Source organism: Brachionichthys hirsutus, chromosome 8 (assembly GCF_040956055.1).
Source record: "Brachionichthys hirsutus isolate HB-005 chromosome 8, CSIRO-AGI_Bhir_v1, whole genome shotgun sequence".
In the NCBI taxonomy this organism is placed as follows: Eukaryota; Metazoa; Chordata; class Actinopteri; order Lophiiformes; family Brachionichthyidae; genus Brachionichthys; species Brachionichthys hirsutus.
In genome coordinates this window covers 1606069-1627215 of record NC_090904.1, presented here as the reverse complement: position 1 = coordinate 1627215, position 21147 = coordinate 1606069, and the positions used below count along the sequence as shown (strand labels likewise).

General features: G+C 45.4%; 2 protein-coding genes across 2 annotated transcripts; both read right to left on the bottom strand.

The window, feature by feature from the left end:
• Positions 1–4749: 4749 nt before the first annotated feature.
• timeless (timeless circadian clock) lies at positions 4750–12856 on the bottom strand. Its single transcript, XM_068742549.1, is given in 30 exon segments — positions 4750–5229; positions 5365–5429; positions 5534–5585; positions 5811–6039; positions 6130–6248; positions 6362–6430; positions 6513–6735; positions 6970–7124; positions 7193–7275; positions 7468–7591; positions 7682–7761; positions 7849–7988; positions 8070–8271; positions 8352–8472; positions 8686–8783; positions 8870–9021; positions 9101–9223; positions 9336–9505; positions 9633–9736; positions 9806–10023; positions 10104–10280; positions 10365–10452; positions 10785–10918; positions 11009–11164; positions 11252–11353; positions 11458–11520; positions 11799–11913; positions 12099–12252; positions 12423–12505; positions 12843–12856. Coding segments are annotated over 30 exon segments (3741 nt in total). The 3' UTR covers positions 4750–5101.
• A 1853-nt stretch (positions 12857–14709) lies between these two features.
• prph (peripherin) lies at positions 14710–19498 on the bottom strand. Its single transcript, XM_068741993.1, has 9 exons — positions 18954–19498; positions 17359–17419; positions 17027–17122; positions 16309–16473; positions 16106–16231; positions 15805–16025; positions 15647–15699; positions 14889–14944; positions 14710–14784 (listed from the first exon to the last, which is right to left on the bottom strand). Exons 1-9 carry the CDS (start codon positions 19496–19498, stop codon positions 14710–14712), a joined length of 1398 nt encoding a protein of 465 aa, XP_068598094.1.
• Positions 19499–21147: the final 1649 nt, after the last annotated feature.

The following is a 21147-nucleotide window of genomic DNA, read 5'->3' as shown; positions in this document are numbered from 1 at the left end:
GTGAGACGGGGCAGAGAAAGGGCAAAACGTCGAAACTCTGAAACGTCGCGTTTCAGCACCGCCGTAATAAAAGAATCCGCACCGATCTGAAAACCCAGAACCCAACCGGACATCAGCAGTCTCTGCATTTCACAGACTCCAATCATCACGTGGCAATATGTGCTTAGAATCCGAGTTCTTACCCCCCATAAACTCTCAATCTCGCGCTCGCCCGATTTCACCTAAACAATAGAGGCCTTTGAGTGTACGAGAGAAGCTTAACATAATTCAGCAAGGAAAGAAAGATCAGAAACACAAGGAGCTTTTTGATGGAGTCATGTGACACTGGTGCATGCGTACGCACTCAGCATAGGAAATACATCCCGCCGAAATACATTGTAATCCATCTTAAGGACTAGCATTTATTCTGTTAAGTCTAAACCTGAGTTTAGTGACCCAGCTTCACATCAGAGGAAGGAGATGTACGGTCGGGGGAGCGTTTCCACAATATTCTGTTCGGTCCTGTGACGATGGCATTTAGTGGGAGGAGTCTGATGTCCAGATGTAGGCGACAGATAATGTGTCGTGTAGAGAATCCAAACCTAACCCCCCCCTTTGTGCAGACATGTCCCGGAGTAAGAACCAAACCACAGTTCCAGTGTGCATTCATCATTTTAAAGCAGCCCAAACGGAGCTGCCTTTTAGCAGACAGTGAAACGGAGCGACGGGCTGCAGACGGGTTTGCTGGTCCGGTCCAAATACTGCACGTCTGCAGCTCCGTCATTTAGAGCAGACGCTTTACAGGCTCGGTCAAATTCCAGTCGACAATAATTGTACCTCCTGCAGCGACCTCTACGCCCCAAAATATCACGTGCGTCCTCCATTTCTCCAAGCCGACTCGACATCGCCCTCATGTCCCGACTCCAACCAATGATTAAAGCGCTATAAGTAGACGACGGATGGATGCTTCAGAATGACTGGTATCGGTTTTGGTGCGTTTCCCATGAGACAGATTTTTTTTTTTCCTTTGCACCCGACACGCTCTAGATCTCTGTAGAGGGTCTCTTCAACTGGACTCGATGACGCAAGAAGTCACACGTGGTTTGGGTGCGTGATTTAAAACGGGATTTGTTGAGCGTCGTATCAATTAACCTGATTGACTTTCATAATTTCCTTTCATTGGAGCGGAGCTACATTTAAGGAAAAACACTCATAATGCCCTTTCAAATATAACAAACGTCATGGCGACAGAGCATCATCCACGTCCCACGCCTGCACAAAGTTCTACCGAAATCACTTTGGACATTTTTTGAGTAATGAGGGTCAAATTTAAAAAAACGTAAATTCTCTAGCACCGTGAAAGCGATTTGTACCTTTATACAAATCTACCACAACCTCTCTGCTGGAAGTAATGACAAGCTGCTCAGCGGGTAGACTTCTCGTCCATGTGGTCTGACGGAGACGGAGTCTGATGCCTTCTGAGGTAACACACATAAATAATCATGACGCATAGAGCCATCGTGAGACGTCATCTGCTTCTTTTTATAACAGACAGCGGACGAGCGGAGTAGAAGTGAACCTGCCAATGGGCCTAATAAATTAGTTATATTTAACTACGAAGACTAGTAGTGTTGGGGAATTCATTAAATGCTGTTTGAAATAATCAGAACTCATTTACATTAAAAAAAAAGCTAGAAAATCTGGGGTTTAAATGGTTTTATTTTGTAAATGTCAACCAAAATAAGAGTCTGTATGTTATGTTTTACTTTACAATATAACACAGTTAACGGGGCGTGAAACACAGGTTTGGAATCTTAGCTGGATTATCTCATGGCCCTACTTCATCGAGGGATGGGGGGGGTCTGCTTTTGTGACCCCCCCCCCCCCCCCCCCTGCTATGGATCACACAGATGAACTCCCCGGCCACAACGCGAAGTTTAACAAGCTGTTAATGGGGGGGGGGGTAAAGCCCCCCCAAAGAATTACTGCGTCTTTGTCCTCGGAGGCTGGAGGACAAGTTGGACGTCTCTCAAGCGGAAGTTAAAGAAGCCCGCCGGCTGGCTGGAGTTCGGATCTGCGGCGGAACCGAGGTCCAACATGCGAGAGAAAGTGACAGAAAGACTCACCGACGAGCGTGCGCGTCGGGGGACGTCTCCTTCACCGGAAACCCGCCGCACCGGTCACGGTACCAGGGGAAACCGGTTTCCTCCCAACTTCTCCCGAGGCTCAGAGGCAGCGCGACGCGGACAGAGTTCCGTCCCCGCGCTGCGTCATCCTCCGGTCTCAGCCCCGGCTAGCGGCTGCAGAGGAGGGCTAGCTAGCTAGCTGGCTAGCTGGCTAGCTGGGCTCTGAATTAACCGATAACGTTCCCGAACTCCGTCCCACCTCTCCGGGAACTGCCGGCGGACGGGCCCCCCCCTCCCTCGCTGACCCTGTTCCCCCCCACCGGAGTGAATTACACAAAGAAAAACAAACAAAAAAAACGGAGGAGGAAAAGTTTCCCCCTTTATCCTCTCGCTATCCCCATCCAGCGGCGTCCGTCGGAGGGGGCGGGGCCTCAGCAACAGATGGAGGCGGGGCCTCAGCCTTTGAAACTGGATCAAGCGGGGTTTGCTTTGAATTAACGACGTCCCCTCTCTGGAAGTGCAGAGAGAATAGCTCCATTTGTGTTTTATTAATATTGATGACGAACGTATCGATCCTATTCTCTGTTCATCAGCACGCTTGTTGCACGCACGCACGCACACACACACACACACGTGGGCCTGGTGCAGCTCTGTTCACACTGGAGCGCATACAGTTAAAAATGTGAACATCAGATTTGAAAGCCACTGATATGGATCTATAAGATCACAACTAACTTCAAGTCCTTTATTTCACCTGGTTGCTCCAGGATTCTGCTTCCAGACGATGCCCCGGGTAAACACGGACAACAAGAAAATACAAAAGATGATGTGAAGAAAGTTTTGACGCTTTTTAAGATTTGCAGAAAGAGGCTTCATCATCTTCTTCTTCCTCTACTACCCGTGCTACCTCTGAGTCTGCACTGCAAAAACAGGCTTGACTAATGGAAAACATGTTCTGCAGAAGGCCTAAAATGACCTCGGCCTGTCGAAGCAGTAATCGTAATTGAATACGAAGGCTGACTGTTTGTATTCCAAGCTTATTCGTTCTATTAGTATTTATACTGTTGCACAATGAGTCAGCGTCACCACGGGACCCTGAGGCTCGCCCTGTGGAAGCAGCGAGCTGCACCGAGGGAGGGGGGGGGTCATTTGTTTATCGTCTCTACACCCACAGCTGTAGTCGTTCATCACATTCAAGGCTTTTAAAGATGTGTATTTATGATCTCTGCAGTCAGGTTCGACTCGACCGACAGGCTCCATTGTTTCGTGCCTTGGCACATCATGACCGGATCATTTATTGGCTCAATTCTTTTTATTATGAACTCGTCACAACATTTCTAGAAAGATTTAGCAACGGAGGAGTGGTTGGGTTCACTGCGTCTTCATAATAAGCCTGATTTTAATTATTAAACTGCTTTCATCGGCGAAGCATCAAGTAACCGGACGTCGTTGTGCTCTTCTTTCCAGATGATTTGTGGTCAATGCCTGTTTGCTTTTGTAACAAATACATTTGTGTTGACACTGAGCTCATCTAGAATACAACTGATTTCAGATGTGACACTGTGAGACGCCCCAACACTCTGTTATGAAGTAAAACAAGCCTTTTTCCCGAGTTTACCTGAGGCGAACTGCAGCTGGAGAACATAACATGTCTTTAAAAGAATTTAACAACATATAAAATATATTACGTATGTTTGTGGCTGAGGTTTTTATGATCTTTAGATATCTTTTCTAGGAAACTCTTGCTTTCAAGATGAGTAATCGTTTCAATCTTTGATTCTTCCATTTGAAAACACTTGAGCGATCACAGTCGGATGGATTAGTTGCTTAAATATAAAGTCTACATTTTTACAAACTAAAGTAGTTTTTCAGCTGAAAGATTGCACAATTTAATGATTGCCTGTAGTTTCCATCATTTACACAATACAACCTCCGGGAATCTTGTTCTCGCTATAAGAGAACGAGTCGCCTCCGTGTACGATAAAGACCACAAACTGTCCGAGCCTGGCTGAAAGTGATCGACATGTATTTATGCAGATTAATCAATATCCCTTGTACATCTTAGCTTCGTGAACGGCATCCACGTTTTACCCTGGATGAAACTGGATTGTCAGGTCTGGCTCTTGTGGGGGCCGAGCAGATGTGACAGGAAGTTGCTAACATGGTCCAGATGTAAAGACAAGAGAGCGCCTCCTACACAGCTGCAAAGCATGGATGACTACAGGCAGCAACTGTCGACACAAACATGGTCCTGAGCAGCAGAAAGCTCAATCAATTGCATATTATTGGACTGTGAAGAGACACGGATATTGATCTGTCACCGAAGCAGACATCACTTTATACAGAGGCTTAATACGAAGTGAAATGTTATTCAAAAACTCATTTAAGAAAGGTTTATCGGTCTAAAAGATACTAAAGATTTCAAATTAAATAACAACATATCCCAAAAAGTTATGTAACTTATTCTAAAGATCAACGTTTCAACGTGCGCCCTCTAGTGTTCACAGTAATGAAGTGCAGCAAAGGGACTAAACAGTTGGCAGTGAGTTATTTTTAATATTATCATTAATAAGAAGCAAATACTTTTTCTGAATGAACAGTGAAATGACCAAAAAGTAAAACATTATTTTGTTCAATTGGGATTTTATTAAAACTTTGAGACAATTATCTCACAGCTTCCACATCAACAAATTCCCGTCATGCAAATCTCTGACAGCGATATTGATATTTGCCCCACTAGGAATGTGAAGAGAAAAATAATTAATAGCAAAATTGAAAACTGAATGAACCATTTTACTAATAACACATAAACACAACAAAGAATCTAACCAGAGAAAACTGCCTGATTGACTCTGGGGTAGCTCTTGCAGGTACTTTGAGCTTTTTGGCGTTCCATTAATAAACCTTCACAGGATGCATCCGTATCTGAGCGACGCAAGTGACATTTAAATCCCCCTCGACATTACATTTTCTCCCCAGTTAGATAAAGAATGTCTCTAATCCTCATCTTCCTCTTCATCAATAAAGACCATCTTCCGTCGACGCTTCACAGGAGCAGAGACGTCCTCCCCGTCTGAATGTGCATCCTCGTTGGTGTCCACGTCCGCTGCAGCGGAGGAGTCCTCTGTGAAGCACAGAGTGTTCAGGTAAAATCAAACAGAACCTATCTTTAAGTTTTATTACGTAAAACTGGGGGCCCAGCTATTTATAATCAAACTAACAGATTAAAACATAAAGTTGATTTCCAACAGCAAAGTACCATCATCATCATCATCATCGTCATCCAACACTCTGCTTCTTTTACTTGACTTCTTCTCCTGAGACCTGTTGTGAACAGGATTAGATTAAGGATTATCAGTATTTAAAACTCAAAATCGACTTTTCCCAATCCAAGCAGAGTTAAAACCCGACATTAGACAATATCTTACCTCGCTTGTGTACTGTCTGCTTCCTCAATAGCAGAGTCGTCCAAAACAGGAGCTGAAACGGCACAAAAAAGTTGAATTACTTTGATTAGCAGATTTAGATTTAATAAAAGAAAACGTATTATCTATTCCTTATCGTGCTGCTTATTCTTGTTATTATACCTTTAGTTTAAATGTTGCGCCCGCTTGTTTTTATGTTCCTTACACCCGTCGGGGACATTTACAGTAAAGCTGTTTTTCCAGTCTGCAAACAAACACAACACGGAGCTCCCATACACACCTGTGTGTTCTGAGCTGTGGCGTTTCCTCCGTCGAGTGAGGAGCAGGGTTCTCCGAGCCTGAGCTCTCTGTTCACCTGAAACCTCCTCTTCCTCCTCCTCCTGGGCCGGGCTCCTTGAGCCGTCTCCCTCCTCGCCTCCTGTAGGTTCATCCTCTCTCGGACTGAGAGCTGCAGCGGCGCTCCGGAGCTGGGAGGCGCTAATCTGTGCTGGGATCCTCCAAAAGGTCTCCTGGTTACAGAACAACAACAACAACAACAAAGAATGAGTGTCAAATGACAGAAGACCATGAATAATGAGAATCGGGCGGAGTGATCACACCTGTTCATTTGCAGGCGCTCGTATTCCCAGTTTGCGCAGCAGCTTCAGGAAGCGCTTGTTTTCCATGGCATCTTCGTTCGCCTCTGTCAGAGGAACCAGCGGCACCGCCTGGGAGACGTCTGAAGGAAGGACCACACCAGTTCAGGCCATTAGACGTTCATCACACATGCTGCAACGTCTGAGCCGAAACTGATACGCAATGAGGTACAGAAGTAAATGACGGGCATCTCACCATCTTCTTCACGGTCCTCTGCTGTTCTGTTCAGGCACTTCTGTAGCCACAACGTGGGCCCAGACATGCCTGAAATGAAGAAACAGCAGCAAGAGTCTAAACCTCAGCGCTCACGATGGGACAGCCGTACCACCGGAGTCTGTCCGCCCACCTTCCTGCTGCAGGGCGCGCACCGCGGCGCCGACGTCAACTCTCCTCTCTCCCGGGGAGAGCAGGCTCTCACGCCGCCGGCCCTCATTCTGAGACGTTGCTCTCTGTCGCTCTTCCTCTTCCTCGCTCTCTTCAGACTCGTCCTCTCCCTCATCTTCATCACCTCTGTCCGCAGCATCATCCAGGGAATCTTGTGTTAGTCCTTCTAGGAACTCATCTTCAGTCTATGGAAGAAAGAGCTAGAAATTACACTTTAAATGTATCTCGGTATCCGCCGATCGCTGACATCATCCCGCCGATCGCTGACATCATCCCGTCGATCGCTGACATCATCCCGTCGATCGCTGACATCATCCCGCTCTTCCTTCAAACGGTAATTTATCTGATTTCTCAAAGGACGAGACGTATTGCAATGCGATATAGTTCATGCATGGTGGCGGTCCTACCCGTATCCTTACCATTCCTTTCCCAGAGCTCTTCCCTTTAGAGCCGCGGCTCCTCTTCTTAAAAAGCTCCCTCCTCTCCGACACCAGACCCAGACTGAGCAGCTTGTCCACCAAACGAGCACGGGAGCGCTTAGCCGTGATCTTTTTCAGGATGTTGCCCAGCACATCTGTGAAAACACAGTTTTACCAGCAGCATACCTTTTCCTCTCTTGCCCGACACAACGATTATACGTACCATCGGAGTCTTTGTACTCCTCGTAGAGCATCTCCAGCTCCGCCTCCTGCTCCTGAGTCCAAAGAACTATCTGGGTACCTTTCCTTTTTGTGAATGAGAGCAAGACAACCATTTAACAAGCGGCTCTTCTTGCAGCGGATATCGAGACATCCTGCGTGCATAAATTAAAATGAATGTACAGGCGGTCCTGACTTTGTGACGCACTCGTTCAACGATTTTGTAACTCCGTATTTAACCGACGGGCACCTGCGCCATCATTCGTTTGACGTACGTACTTCTGTTTCTTCAGCTCCTTGGCGTTGTCCACCAGGCCCATGTGCACCAGCCGCGTCACTACGTGCCGCCGCGTGCGGTTGCCGCTGCTCAATAGCGGCAGCAGAGTCTCCACTATATCCGGCACTGAACACACGAACCACACGGAATCAACAAACTGCGCTGAAGGACACTGCGTGCAATCGAGTCGTGCGACCGACAAACAAGTAAGCAGACCTCCAGAATGGCGGTGCTCCTCATACAGCCGCCGCAACTCCTCCTCCTCCTCCTCGGTCCACGTTGGCTTTGTCCCAGCTCTGATATGTGTTGGAAGAACAAGATGCACTACTTCAAACCGTGAAGAAAAAGGTAGTAGAGAACTTCCAAACTCAGACATCGCTAACCTGTCTTTGTCGTAGCCTTCGGTCATCTCGCATACCGCCCCCACATTCTTCCAGAACAGCAGTTCAACGTATGCCTTGTCATTCCGGGCCGCCAGCGAAAAGAAACGGTTCAGCACGTATTTTGCGAAGGTCACCAGTTCCTGTGCGTACAAACGATAAAGGCGATTATTATTAGAGACGGCCCTGCATCGCCTCGGCCTCGCCTCGTGGGATCGCCCCACCTTGTAAGCAGCTGCTGCAGGGTCGCTCAGGATCTTGTTGAAAAGGTTGAAGACCGACAACTGGAAGAGCAGGGCATCCATTTTCAGGGTGACGGCCAAGCGGTGCAGCATTCGAGCGATGCAGTGGTTCGTGTGAGGAGTGTTCGTGGAGTACGATTTCAGCAAGAGGAGGTACGGATGCACAACACTGGGGCTGGCAAATCTGTGAGGGGGGGGCGGGGGGCATTAGGAAGGTCACAGAGTACTCACTATAGTGGGAGGATATAGATTCATATTTCTCACCTCTTGATGAAGTCAAGAAAGTGGAACTCTTTTTCAGACACCTGCACAGACTCCAGTTCTTCCTCCTCTAACTCCGCTGCATCGTCCTCATCCTCTGCAGCAGCCTCAGCAGCAGATGATCCTGAAATGATGAAGGGAGAGTTCCGGCCGAGACGCCGGGGATCAATGGCTGACATGAAGCAGCCACCAAGCGGTCAAGCGGTCAAGCTCGTGTGCCAACGCCGGCACCGCTACAGGACGGGACGGCAGAAACGTGAGACGGAATGAAATGGTTCTATTGGTCACACCCACGACGTTTATTTACGCACTGGCTGTTGGAAGTCAAAATCCTTACTTGGCAGGTTTGCGTTCAGGATCTGCTTAAGCAGTTCTAGTTCCTCTTCGGGTTCCACATCAGCCGAACCAAACACGTCTCCTTCTGGCCACACCTCCCTGAGGAGACGAAGGAGACGCCGCATGGTTTTAATACCCATTTGATGCGAGCGTGAGCGTCTGGTGGGGCGTTGGGTCTGGCTCACCTGGCAGCACGCAGCAGCCCCAGTGCTTCCGGTCCCAGTCGAGCCAGCAGGGCGTCCTGCACCCGCACCACGGCTTCAGTCCGCTGCTCCTCGAGGGGAGTTTCAGACGTGGCATCGAACGGTACGACGCTTTCAGTTAGAGACTCCGGCAGCTGCACAGAGAACACGGAGGAGAGGTATTCGGAAAGCATTCTTAAGATGAAGCTGCGATTGGCTGAATCTTGCACCAACCTGAAACCCCGTAGCCTTCAGCTCCTCCTCCACAGCGGTCCAGCTCTCTGCCAGGGCCTCCGGACTACTTTCTACCGTGGAGGGATGTTTTCTTTTTGACTTTTTCCGCTTCACCTTTTTCCTCTGCAGAGTTGACAGAGAGAGATATTCACATTTTAATTGATTGCAAGTTGTAAAATTATCATTTCTTTTCATGCTTCTTTACACACGATACAAATTTCAAACGGGAACCAACCTGGACCATCAAGTTTCTGCGACCCTTGCTGAAGCCTTCCAACATACGCAGGAAGAGATGAGTTGACTCGACCAGGTCTTTGAGGTACGACCGGGGCTGCTTCGTTTCATCGTACTTCCTCAGCAAGGCCAGGAAAATCTCCCTGAACTCCATCAGGTAAAATATGTTACCTAGAAAGCACCGGCGAATAGAGGGGGGGGGGGGGGGGCAACTCCAGTCACACAAAAGCTCTTCTTCGTGTTTAGAGGCATGCCACAAGAGAGGATGACGCTACGGGAACTAGAAATGCGTCTTTACTTTTAATAACGCTTGAACTCTGACGGATGCCTTCATCCGAGGAGCGGTCCATCTCATTCACTGTCAGCAGCAGTTCCTGGTACGCCTTCAGAGCCAGGTGCATCCTGGAAAGAGCACAGGATGAGAAGTCTGGGACCAATGCAGACTTAACAGGATCGCGCCGGTTGTCTTGCCTGCGCGACCACGACGTGGCCTCTTTGCGATCTGTGAGAATCATCTCGTAGTAGTTCGTGACGTTGCGCTCAATGAAATGGAACGCACGGATGGACATGGTCTCAGAAACCAGGTCAGCACGGAAACCGTTGCCACGGTTGAAGGCCATGAAGAAGCTGAGGGCCCACAGGTAGTAGGTCTCATCATGCTGCTGAGTTTGCTCTCGAATGAGACTCTCCTGAAAAGCCGACAAAGAAAAACAAAAGTGTTAGGAGTTTTGGACGAGCTTCTGGGCTTCTAAATATAAGTGAAGCTGACCTTCACAAGGTACATGAGGTGATTGTAGCAGTTCTCCAGGAAGTCCACGCAGAACTCTTGCAGGAAGAGTCGAACATTTATGGCGGAACGTCGGATTTCCTTACACTCCTGGGCCTGCCGGTTCCTCTTAGGAACACGTCTCACTGATTTTCCCGTGTCATGAGTATAATTTGTGAACTAAGAAAGTTAAATCAAAGTTAATTTAAGCACCGTAATATTGCTTCACATCACGGACGAGCTTGCAGGAGTTTTATGACTCACATGATGAAGATTTTTGTGATAAATCACATCGCTGTCTCCGATCGATTTGAGGCCTTGAACAACATAGGAGCCTCCGAAGCGAGAGTGTCTGAAAGGAAAACGTCAACACAGAGCAAACAGTTATTGTTCAAACTATCTTAAATGTGTTCCCTCGCCTCGCACAACCAAATGGAGCTCAAACGTAGCTTTCCTGTAAATAACAAGGAGGTATTTCATAACATGCTTAGGCCAAGACAGAGAAAAAAATCACATTTTTAGCGTAGCATGAATAAATCAGAAGCATTCAGAGGTCGAAGCCTCAACCCTGGAATGATTACAAACAGATCTGATCGATATTTCTGCTTCTGGCAGAGACAAGGCACGACTGCAGCCTCCTGGAGCCGTTTCCTGGGCGACGACTGCAAACCAGCTGGACTTTACCTGGTTCCCCTTTGAAAGGTGCGAGAACGTTTGGCTGCGTTCTCCTTCTGCCTCAGCGCCTCCAGTTCCTGAGAGTCTCTCTGTTTCTCTTCTGCCGAACGAGCCTGACCGGTGTTCACCAAGGCTTCCGGCGTCTGGCAGGAAGGAAAAAAATCTTAAAACACAGAACAGCTGAAGATATATATATAATATGTGTGCACCATGAAGGGTCTCTAGAGTCGAACCTGGTCTCTGAACATGAGGGAGATTATTTCCAACACATGCATACTCCACTGCTGTTCACTCTGGGCCGACGCCAGGAACTTGATCAGGTCATCGAAGCCACTCATGTGAATGGCCCACAGCAGTCGATCATGGATGCTGGCATCATCATCCACTTTCTGCAACAATACGGATTAGGGAAGACGAGCACATGACACACAGGGGTAGAGGAAACGGTATGCTCCTAGCGTAGCATGATGTCAGACCTTCTCTTCGCAGGGGTCTGCAGGTACATGCAGCACATTCCTGACCAGCAGCAGGATCCTCTCTATGAGCAGGTTGTCCTCCTCCTGTCTCTGCTCCCAGTCCTGAAGGACAAGGGTGTGAACGGGGACAAATAAGGACAAACACCATCATTTTCCTGAAGTAGCACAAGAGGCGAGGTCAAACGTTTGGTTGTCCAACCGCTCACCAGTTGTAGAAGGTTGTATAATGTCTCACTTAAAATTCCAAACACCGTCTCGGTGGAAAATGCCTGAAAGCAAAACTCATCATTATGAAATACAGCTTCAGAACATGAATTACACATTTATTAAATATACATATTTAGGTAATGTAAGACTTTATATAAACCAGAAGTATTCACCATAGTAAATAGAACTATAAATGTAAAGCTGTCAGTTCCTTATAGTTCAATCCACCTCTTTATCATATTCTACTCCAAATATTTCCAGTTTGATCACATTCTCAACTCCTCCATCAGCGTTCATGAAAATCCATTGAGCATTTTATTGATAAGAATCTTTCACAAACCTCTTTATAGGCTTGTAAATGAGATGTCACTTGTAGAAAGTGATGTCTGAACACGGGATCATCGGGCACCTTACCGAAGCACAGCATGGCCGGCTGAGTGAGGTTGACCATGAGCCTGAGAAAACACGGACAGGAGGAATATAAGAAACAGATTTTCATCCACAGAAAACCGAGGATGACATCAATATCTATATAAATATGTTTTTACACAAAGATCAATACATTTTCAGATCATATTAAAATTATGATTAACTAGACTTACAAATGTTATAAATAAAAAATGAATTTTAGTGTTTATACCTGATGCAGGCATCAAATAAGGTCTTGTCTTGTCTATGCTGAATGATAATAGGCAGAAGGTCGTTCTGTACAATCTGCCCTGCACCCAGCTGCTGGCGGACATCACGGGTGTCGTCTTCATGGCGTAAATACCGGATCAAATCTTTGACACTCTCTGGAACGCACACACACGGAGCAGTCAGGTGCAAATTTATCTGTTCTTAATCGACAGTATAATTCATGCATTCTTCCTTCCCCTCTCACAATCATTTTGTAATTTCTTTAAAAACGTGAAAAACAAACCCCAGACACAAAACTGGCTCTAATATTTTAGAAATGGCTCACCTAAGCAGTCGGCTTCCTTGTGGTAGGTGTCTCCCTCCAGGTAGCCGAGCGCGCTGCAGGTTGCCAAAAGTTCACAATTCATCCTCAGCGAGACGTGACCAATCAGTCTGATCAGACGTACAGCAGGACACAGAAAGATTAACAACGAATACAGAAAGAGGCAAATCACGTGATGCTGTTATTCCTGCACAATAGATCAAACTAACAATACCATCTAAACTTATGAGATAAAACTTCTAAAGAGCTCTTCATTTGGCTTTCAATCTATTGTATATTTTAGCTCCATTTGACAGTTTTTAATTTTATTTATTGATGTTTAATGTTATTGTGTGTTTTTTTTGTGCATTCGGAACATAATTTCGTCCAAATGAACCAAATATTTTAGAGGGCGCCATGTAGAAACAAGGATCTGGTACCGACATTCAAAGATTCATTCACACGGATTTCATGCATTTACTGACATGAAAGTAGTTCTACCGGGATGAACAGGAGAACACAATGTGCACATACTGTCATACGGATATTCTTGAGCATACATGTCAACTGTTGCAGCATTCTGTTTTGACATGGCAGGAAATTATCTCCCGATTGCTGCAGTTTCAGTGACATTTGGGCTCTAGGAATGTTTTCCAGAGAGCTAATATTATGTAGCCGAGACGGTCGGCTAGCTTCAAGCTGCCAACCCCAGCCTGAATCCGAGACAGAAACACAACACAGCCTAACTTACCGAATCGAACCGAACGGGACTCTACAGGCGCGTTTAATCGAACACAACGGGACTCGACAGGCGCGTTTAATAACCGGTGCGTACCGGTAAATGCTAAAGTTGTTCCATTGCTATCACTTTAGCTCCCGGTTAGGTGTGAGCAAAACAGACAGGACGCGCTCGCGCCAATGCATTGAGCCACACACCCCGGAAGCGGATGTGGAATGTCGTCATATGAAAATTATTTTTCCTCTAAACTTCCGTTCCGGCACATCCGGTTAACCTTTCACAATAAAACAATAGTAACTCAAATAGGTTACACCACAGTCAGGCTGGACATACTCGTGTGCAGTACTTACCGAACATACCATCGATAATCGATATTACTTGTATGGTTCCAGCTATATTTGACATTGGAATGTAACGTACTCCATAATTTAGTGGCGTGTACATGCAACAACAAATGAACTGTCTCCTGACAGGCTTCACTAGGGGTGAAAAGAAGTTCCTCCAAAGATAAAAGCGTGTCTAAGTTTATTGGCTTTCACTTTAACCACGTAAAAATATAAATGTATCGATTAAATCCCAGCAACTTTACAGAGTCTACATAATGCCTAAAAAAAACTTTAAAACTATACTCAGATTTTGGATTTTAATATTATTTTATCCTTAATGTAGTTAATGTGTTTAATATGTCGGACCATGGGCACGGGGTGGATAACTTTGTTGACTTACAGTGAGAAGGTATGGGGTATTTTACAGTAACTTGAGGTCATGTCAGCCAGGAAAGCCGGGCGGGCGGGCGGGCGAGCACAATGGTTTTGCAAAAACAATATACCGGTAGCTGTTTACCTGACTGCCAAATAATATAGATTTCCGGAACGCTCTTGACGCGCTCGCCATCGACTCGTGTGCAGGTGGGTGTCGGTGTGTCACTCGTCATCCAAAAACAAAAGGCCCATACGCCAGTTTGGCTCTCGGGCCTAATCACTGTACATTTATGAGATGTATGGACAGACACAATGGATTTACTCCACTTACATTTATTTGGGCTCACATTTCATTCATCAGTTGGAACAGGTGCACATTGCAAAGAACATTCAACTATTTTCTGTGTATTTATTAATGATTAATCGGCTTACACATTGAGAAGCTAGCAAACTAATAAAACGTCTTAACTCGTACTCTTTCTTTGTTATGTTGGCCAATTGGCAGTGTGTGAACTGTATGCCATATGTTCATCATGAACTACTACAAATCTTCAAGTAAACTAGCCTGCAATTTAATGGGTCGATATAGGATTTTGTAGTACTACACTGTAACTCAAGGCCTCGTGGTAAATGAATAAGGTGGCTATGCTTAGCCCAACAGGAGATGTAAGTGTTTAGCAAAAACTGGATGACTTTGATAGCACCAAGGGATTCATTTATCATTGCACCTGTACTGAGAGACACTAAAACGCAGTAAATCACATTGGTCTAAGTAGTTGAAATAAGAACTATATGGCTCAGAGGTTTTGTTTTTTTTCCACCCTCTTTTTCATGTATTTTTCACCATGATAGTTCTGGCTTCAAGTTTTATCTAGTCGTCCTTGTCATCCTTGTCATCAGAGCGATCTGAATCTCTTTCCTTCTCCCTCCTGGATTCCTTCACCACCTGATGGAAAAGATGGAGATTTGTTCAAATTCCCGTCACATGTAAAAAACAATGTCACAATAGTTATTTTGTATGAAGACATCTCATTTTCTTTTCTTTTTTACCTCTCCATCTCTAGTCTCTACTGTCTTTATCACCACAGTCTTCTTGCTGTGGGAAACTGGAGTCGGTTCAAAGTCTGTGAAAGTCACATTAAAGTCCTTCTGAGATGTTTGCATTCATTTAAATTTATTTGCACACAATTGAGACTTCATCTTTAAAGACAGGTAAATGCTAGCATTTTCACAGTTCTCATAGATCAGTAACAAAATATGTAAATTTGGGCTCATAGTGGGTGGAGTCATTTTGAAGAGTCCTGGTTATGAAAATAATCTTTCCCTCACATGACTCAAAGTTGGAGAACTTCTAAGCTCATTCTGACAAACAATTCAAATAAACAACTCTTTAATTAAAAACAACATAAGTATAAGATAGTTTGCCACCAAAGTTGTAATTTGGAAAGGAATGAAAAATCACTTGGCCTAAATTTTGGCGATAAAATGTACGCTCAAACGTGATCATTTTATTTCACGATACTTTTGGGTCTTTCTATATTGTCTGAATTTGCGACAGTTGTGATTCGTGTCTCCGATGTGCTTTTTCTTTTGCCACAGCAATGCTGGCCGAGTATATTTAAATAGTTAACATAAATCTACAAGATTGTTGTACTATCCAAAAGGGAACTACATTCCTGTTTTAAGGAATGAGGATTAAAAAAAAACACACTTCTGGACTCAGTGACTTCTCCTGCTTCTAACTAACGTAAACATGAAAGTGATGCCCAACTATAACCATGCTGTGTTGATGGAGAGATTTGACTGACCTCGGTCACCAAAGTGATTACTCATGCCAAGACTGGTAATGGGAACAGTAATCCTAAAAGAGGAATATAAACAACTCTGTGATGAAAATAATGACTCTTCACTCAAAGTTAGAATAAGAGGGTTAGGGAAAAATAGGGAATTTCATGCTCTCCCTCACCTGCTCTCTTCTCCCTCCAGCAGTTTTCGGTAAGTAGCAATCTCAATGTCCAGAGCCATTTTGACATTGAGGAGGTCCTGGTATTCCCGGAGATGGCGAGCCATCTCCTCCTTCAGGTGACGGATCTCATCCTCCAGTCGGCCCACGTTGTCCTGGTAGTTACCGATCTCAACGCCAAACTGGTCCTCCATTTCACGCATCTGTCTCAGCAGAGCTTCGTTCTGACAGAGACAGCGGTACTTACCTAAAGTGTGTAATAATGTAAATTCTTAGACGAATGACTGGTAGATTCTGGCCTCACCGTGTTCTTCAGTGCATCGACTTCACAGTTAAGAGACTGGATCTGCCTCCTGGACTCATTTGCCTCCTGCTTGGCCTGCCTCAGCGAATCAGTGTTGCGCTTTGCAGACTCAGTCAGATCCACAAACTGCGAGAACAGAAAAGGAAGCAATAAATATATCTTTGCAGGTTCATGTGGGACTGTCAGTGTTCCCGTCTGCCCACCTTGGATTTGTACCAATCCTCAGATTCCTGCATGTTCTTTTGAGCAATGGTCTCATATTGGGCCCTGATGTCCCTCAGAGCACCGGTCAGGTCCGGCCTGACAGTGTTGTCCACCTCCATCTTCAGATGCTGGGTTTGAACACTCACTTGGACCTCCTGGATTTCCTGATAACATCAAGATGTGAATTGAATGACCAACTATAATTCCGTAGGGCGTGTCCCTCTGCCAACACCAAGCAATTTTGTATAGCTTTTTTTGAACCCTGCCCCGCTCCTCCAAAATGTTTTTGAGTTGATTAAATTACCGGTAATCAAAGTAATTAGGGGAAATGTTGAAGAACACCTTGTCGGGCAAGTGGGAAAGAATTCTTGGATCTACAAGAAAATGTAATAGCCTAGCAGGCCCATCATTCTACCAGGTGGAAACATAACCTCTTTGGCTGAAGTAAAGATGTCAAAATATTTCTGGATATGGCCAACAGTTAAACTAAAAACATAAAATAAAAGAACCTTTCCTCCATGCTAAAATATGTATTAATGTGGTCGGATCGAATTCAGCCCTGGGAAACCTCAAGGGTTTGGTTTTGGACCCCTCCTTATTGCATCAAAATCCCATTTCATCCAATCGCTATGCCTGTGATCGGTGACTCCTGTGATGAATATTTTCTCCACTCATATATGTACAGCAAAAATGTACAGAGGAGGGAGCATGACTTACCTCATCATGGAGCTTCTTAAGGAATTCAATCTCATCCATCAGAGACTCAATCTTCCTCTCGAGCTCCAGACGGGACAAAGTAGCATCGTCAACATCCTGGTTGGATGTGAGATAAACGTAGTTCAATGTAATTATGGTAAGAAATAATTCAATGCAAAAACATCACTTCATTATGAACTTAATTCAGTTAGTTAAGTTTAAAGTTATATTCAATAAACTCCTAGTGTCCACATGACTGTGTGGAGACGGAACAAAGCCTTGACCCGTCAACCCAGCCTGAGGACAATTAAAGCAGCCAATAATGTAATCACGGTGAGCGAGATAGGAGTTACCTTGCGGAAGGCAATGAGGTTATTCTCGGCATCCGCCCTCTTCTGGGCCTCTTCCTCCAACCTGGAGATCAGAGAGCAAAGGTTTGAGAAGATGCACTACAAGCAAACCCCTTTTAAGCAAAGGAGAGAGGGGAGATCTTGATGAATTTGTCCAAGAACACAGCAGAGGTTGCAACCGGGCATCAGCTGGCAAAAAGCTCTCTGAATCAATTCATTCATTCATTGTCCTGTAAAAGCATTTGGGGGTTTTCAAGCAGCTGCTGCTTTCAACTAATGCGGTTTCTGTCCGGTTCAATAAGGTCATTCTACACACAGAAGGGTTATGCACACACACACACACACACACATACACTTACCATCACTTTAAAGATTTATCACAGTCATTCCCGTTTTGACTGGACTAGTATTAAAGGAAGAGATAAAACCTGGAATATTCACTGGTTGACCAAGTAAAATATTAACTTAATGTATTTGATGCTCCTGCAAAATTAAATTAAAATATATGCGGTAACGCTTTCATGAAAATCAGAATTCATGAGTCGTTGCGATGAGTCGGCACAATATCACGTTTTGATTGATGGGCAGGCGGTGTCTGGATTGGAATTTGAAAGCAGCTCCATCTGTCCAGACTGTCCGGCCATAAAGCAGATTAAAAGGAATCTCATCGCAGGTCCTGCCTCCTCATTTTTAATTCATGTTGTGTTAAAGGGGCCCTTTTGTCCTAATGGGGTCTCTGGCATCATCCCATTAGAAAACACATCTAATAGAGTCAATGACTCACATTGATTTTTCCTGGCGCTATTCTCACCACACCTGATATCCACCCCCCCTCCCCCTCCCCCCCCCCTCCCTGCTCCTAAGCCTGCCCCACCCTCCATCCTCCAACCTCCTCCTTTCAATGCTCATCTCAACTGTACATGTTTCTGACATTCCACAAGGATTTTATTTTTCAATCCAGGGAATCTTTAATCAACAACAAGGATGGGTCAGATTATTTTTAAACAGAGCCAGGCAGCCATTTATATATATAATCAAATGGATTAATAATTTTGGATTACTTCAAAATCACTTCTGATTTTTTCTTACTAAACTTCTGCACCGTTTACTAAGAAAAAGGTGATGCACAAAATTTGAAATCCACATGGATTGCATATTTTCTATTAATATTGTCTGGAATCAAATTATCCTCACATAAGCATCTCTGGCGCAACCTACAGGTGTACTGTGTGCAGTGAAATACGTTGCTCTGATAAACCGTAGAACACATTTGGCATATTTATATGCTAAATTCTATGTTAAATTCTACCAGTATGTGAAACAGCTCACTCTGATACCCAGGCACCTGCATCATGTTGGAGATGCAGGCGCTGTGTCACGTTGTGGCGTCATGTGCCACGCCCTGCTCCATCATCATGACTGGACACCTCACGGTCACGCTCTATCCGAGACAATCCCACAAAAGGCAGTTTTGGAATGAAGAGGGGAGAAAACGTTTGTTGGGGCTTTGGGTGTGTTTGACTTGTTCTCTGTAGCCACTATTCTGGAATGTTTCTATGACTATCTTTAAACATGGCTGAACAAGTTCACAAACCTACCTCTGCTTGAGCAGGGCCAGGTCCTCGGCCAGGTTGTCCCTCTCCAAAAGGTACTGGTCCCTGTCCTTTCCGATGCCATCCATTTGGTGCCGCAGCTCCCTGAGCTCCTCCTGGAAGATGTCTGTGGCGCGGGTGGGCTGGCCGTGCTGCTGCTGGCCCTTGTACTGGTTGAGCTCCTGCGTCAGCGCGCCGTTCTGCTGCTCCAGGTAGCGCACCTTCTCAATGAAGCTGGCAAAGCGATCGTTGAGCTCTTGCAGCTCCGCCTTCTCGTTGCTGCGGGTGGTCAGGAACTCCTGGTTGATGGCTTCGGCCATGGTGAAGTCGACCTTGTCATAGCTGAGGCGAGGGGCCTGGCTGCTGGAGCGGGACCGCTGCTGTTGGTAGGTGGTGGAGCGAGACGCAACCCCAGGCGACGCGGCCCGCAGGTAGCGCCCTCCAGAAGCAGGCATACGGGAGGACACCTGCGAGTAAGAGGACATGGAGATGGGGTGTGGGCTTCCAAAGGTGCGCCTGTAGGAGGTGGACGTATACATTGGGTGGCTCATGGTTGGCGGTTTCTTAGGAACGATGGCGAGCTGGAGGCTTGGCGATGCTCTTGAGGCAACAGGACATCAGACTCGTGGGTGTTGGGGGTTTATATGCACACAAGCCGGCTATCCCACCAACCGAACGCCTCCCTCCTCCCCCATTTCCCGTCACCCCACCCACATGAACCCTGATGCACTCATAGCTCAAGCTTTGGCCACTCCCTACCCTTCAGAGACAGAGACAGCATCTCTCTCTCTCTCTCTCTCTGCACTTTACCCAAGGCTCTGTCTCTTCCTACATCTCGACAGTTCCACCCTTTTAACCAGAGCACATGGCATGAGGCCAAACCGGCTTCCACATGCTTTGGTTTTTGTTTCTCTTTACGCTTCCTGTATGCAGAATTTCACCCACACATTCTTACTTTAATCATCAAATGTGGGTTAGGGCTCTGTTAAATGGTTCTCAGTGAGAACCTGTGATATCAAGTTTTGTCATGCATTGATTTGATTCTTCCGTCTCCCTTCCCTTCCCTTCTCCTCTCTGTCTCCCTCTCCTTTTACAGTAATGGAATACTTTATTGATATCCTGGGCTTTTGGGGCAGAGCCGTGACTCTGCAGTTATTCCATCCTGTCGAAAAGCATCAGATCTCGTTGTCCATGTTAGAGTGTGAGCCGTCTGTGTCTCTTGTGTGCGTTGGCACTTGGCAAAGCTGAACAAGGACTCAGTGACTTTCCTATTCAACAGTTTAGGAAGATGTTCTAATAATGTTTTATCACCTTGATTAGAATTCAGCATGAAAGCAATGATGTCATTTGGAGTCGCAGTCTGAATAATAATGTCGTCTTAGAGAGTCGTATACTCAACGCCAAATTCATAACATCACGTTCTATAGAAAGCATATTCTGGTTTTGTGTGGTCTAATTATCATTCATGAAAGACTTTTTTTAACAAATCAGATTACATTGTTTCAGCCAGTGATAAAATAATTAGGTCGTTTTCATTATAATAGTGGTGCAAATCCTATTTGGATGGCTGACTGAAATGGAAATGTATAAACTTTTACATTAAGAGTCGACTCCTGAGGAGAGACGTTAAGCCTGAACTCAGACTTAACGTGATGCATAATCCCTGTTCTTTTACACAAACAGCTTCAAATATTGGGCAATGATGTAAAACATTTTATATATCGGTTCTTTTCTGTAAGGCAAAGCTTTTGCTGCAGACTGTGCGTTAAAGATCTAAATAGTCATTGTAATTGAGCTCTGCAGACTTTAAGAAATGACGTCATTCTGAGCATGGTAGCAAAAGGGTGTGGCACTTCCCCCCCTTTGTGTTTCCTATGAAGCTTGCACCTTTAACGGTGTTCATTCAATAACAAGCGTCATACACAACCAAATATATCTCATCTTTCCTTTCCTCACCCAGAGGGAAACTGTCACACAATGATCAGTAGCCTTTTTTTAAATTATTATTATTTTAAAGCTGATCTGCTTATTCCGATTTAATCATATTCTCTTCCTAACCGAGCATCTGTAGCTCGCTGTAGCAAAAAACACTTTTACTGTCTGCCATTCTCAAACACACACTGGATTTGCTTCTGTGCAAACCTGCATGGATGCTGCTGCCGCCGCCGTTGAGGTCTGGCTTTCTGTGTAATAAATGGCC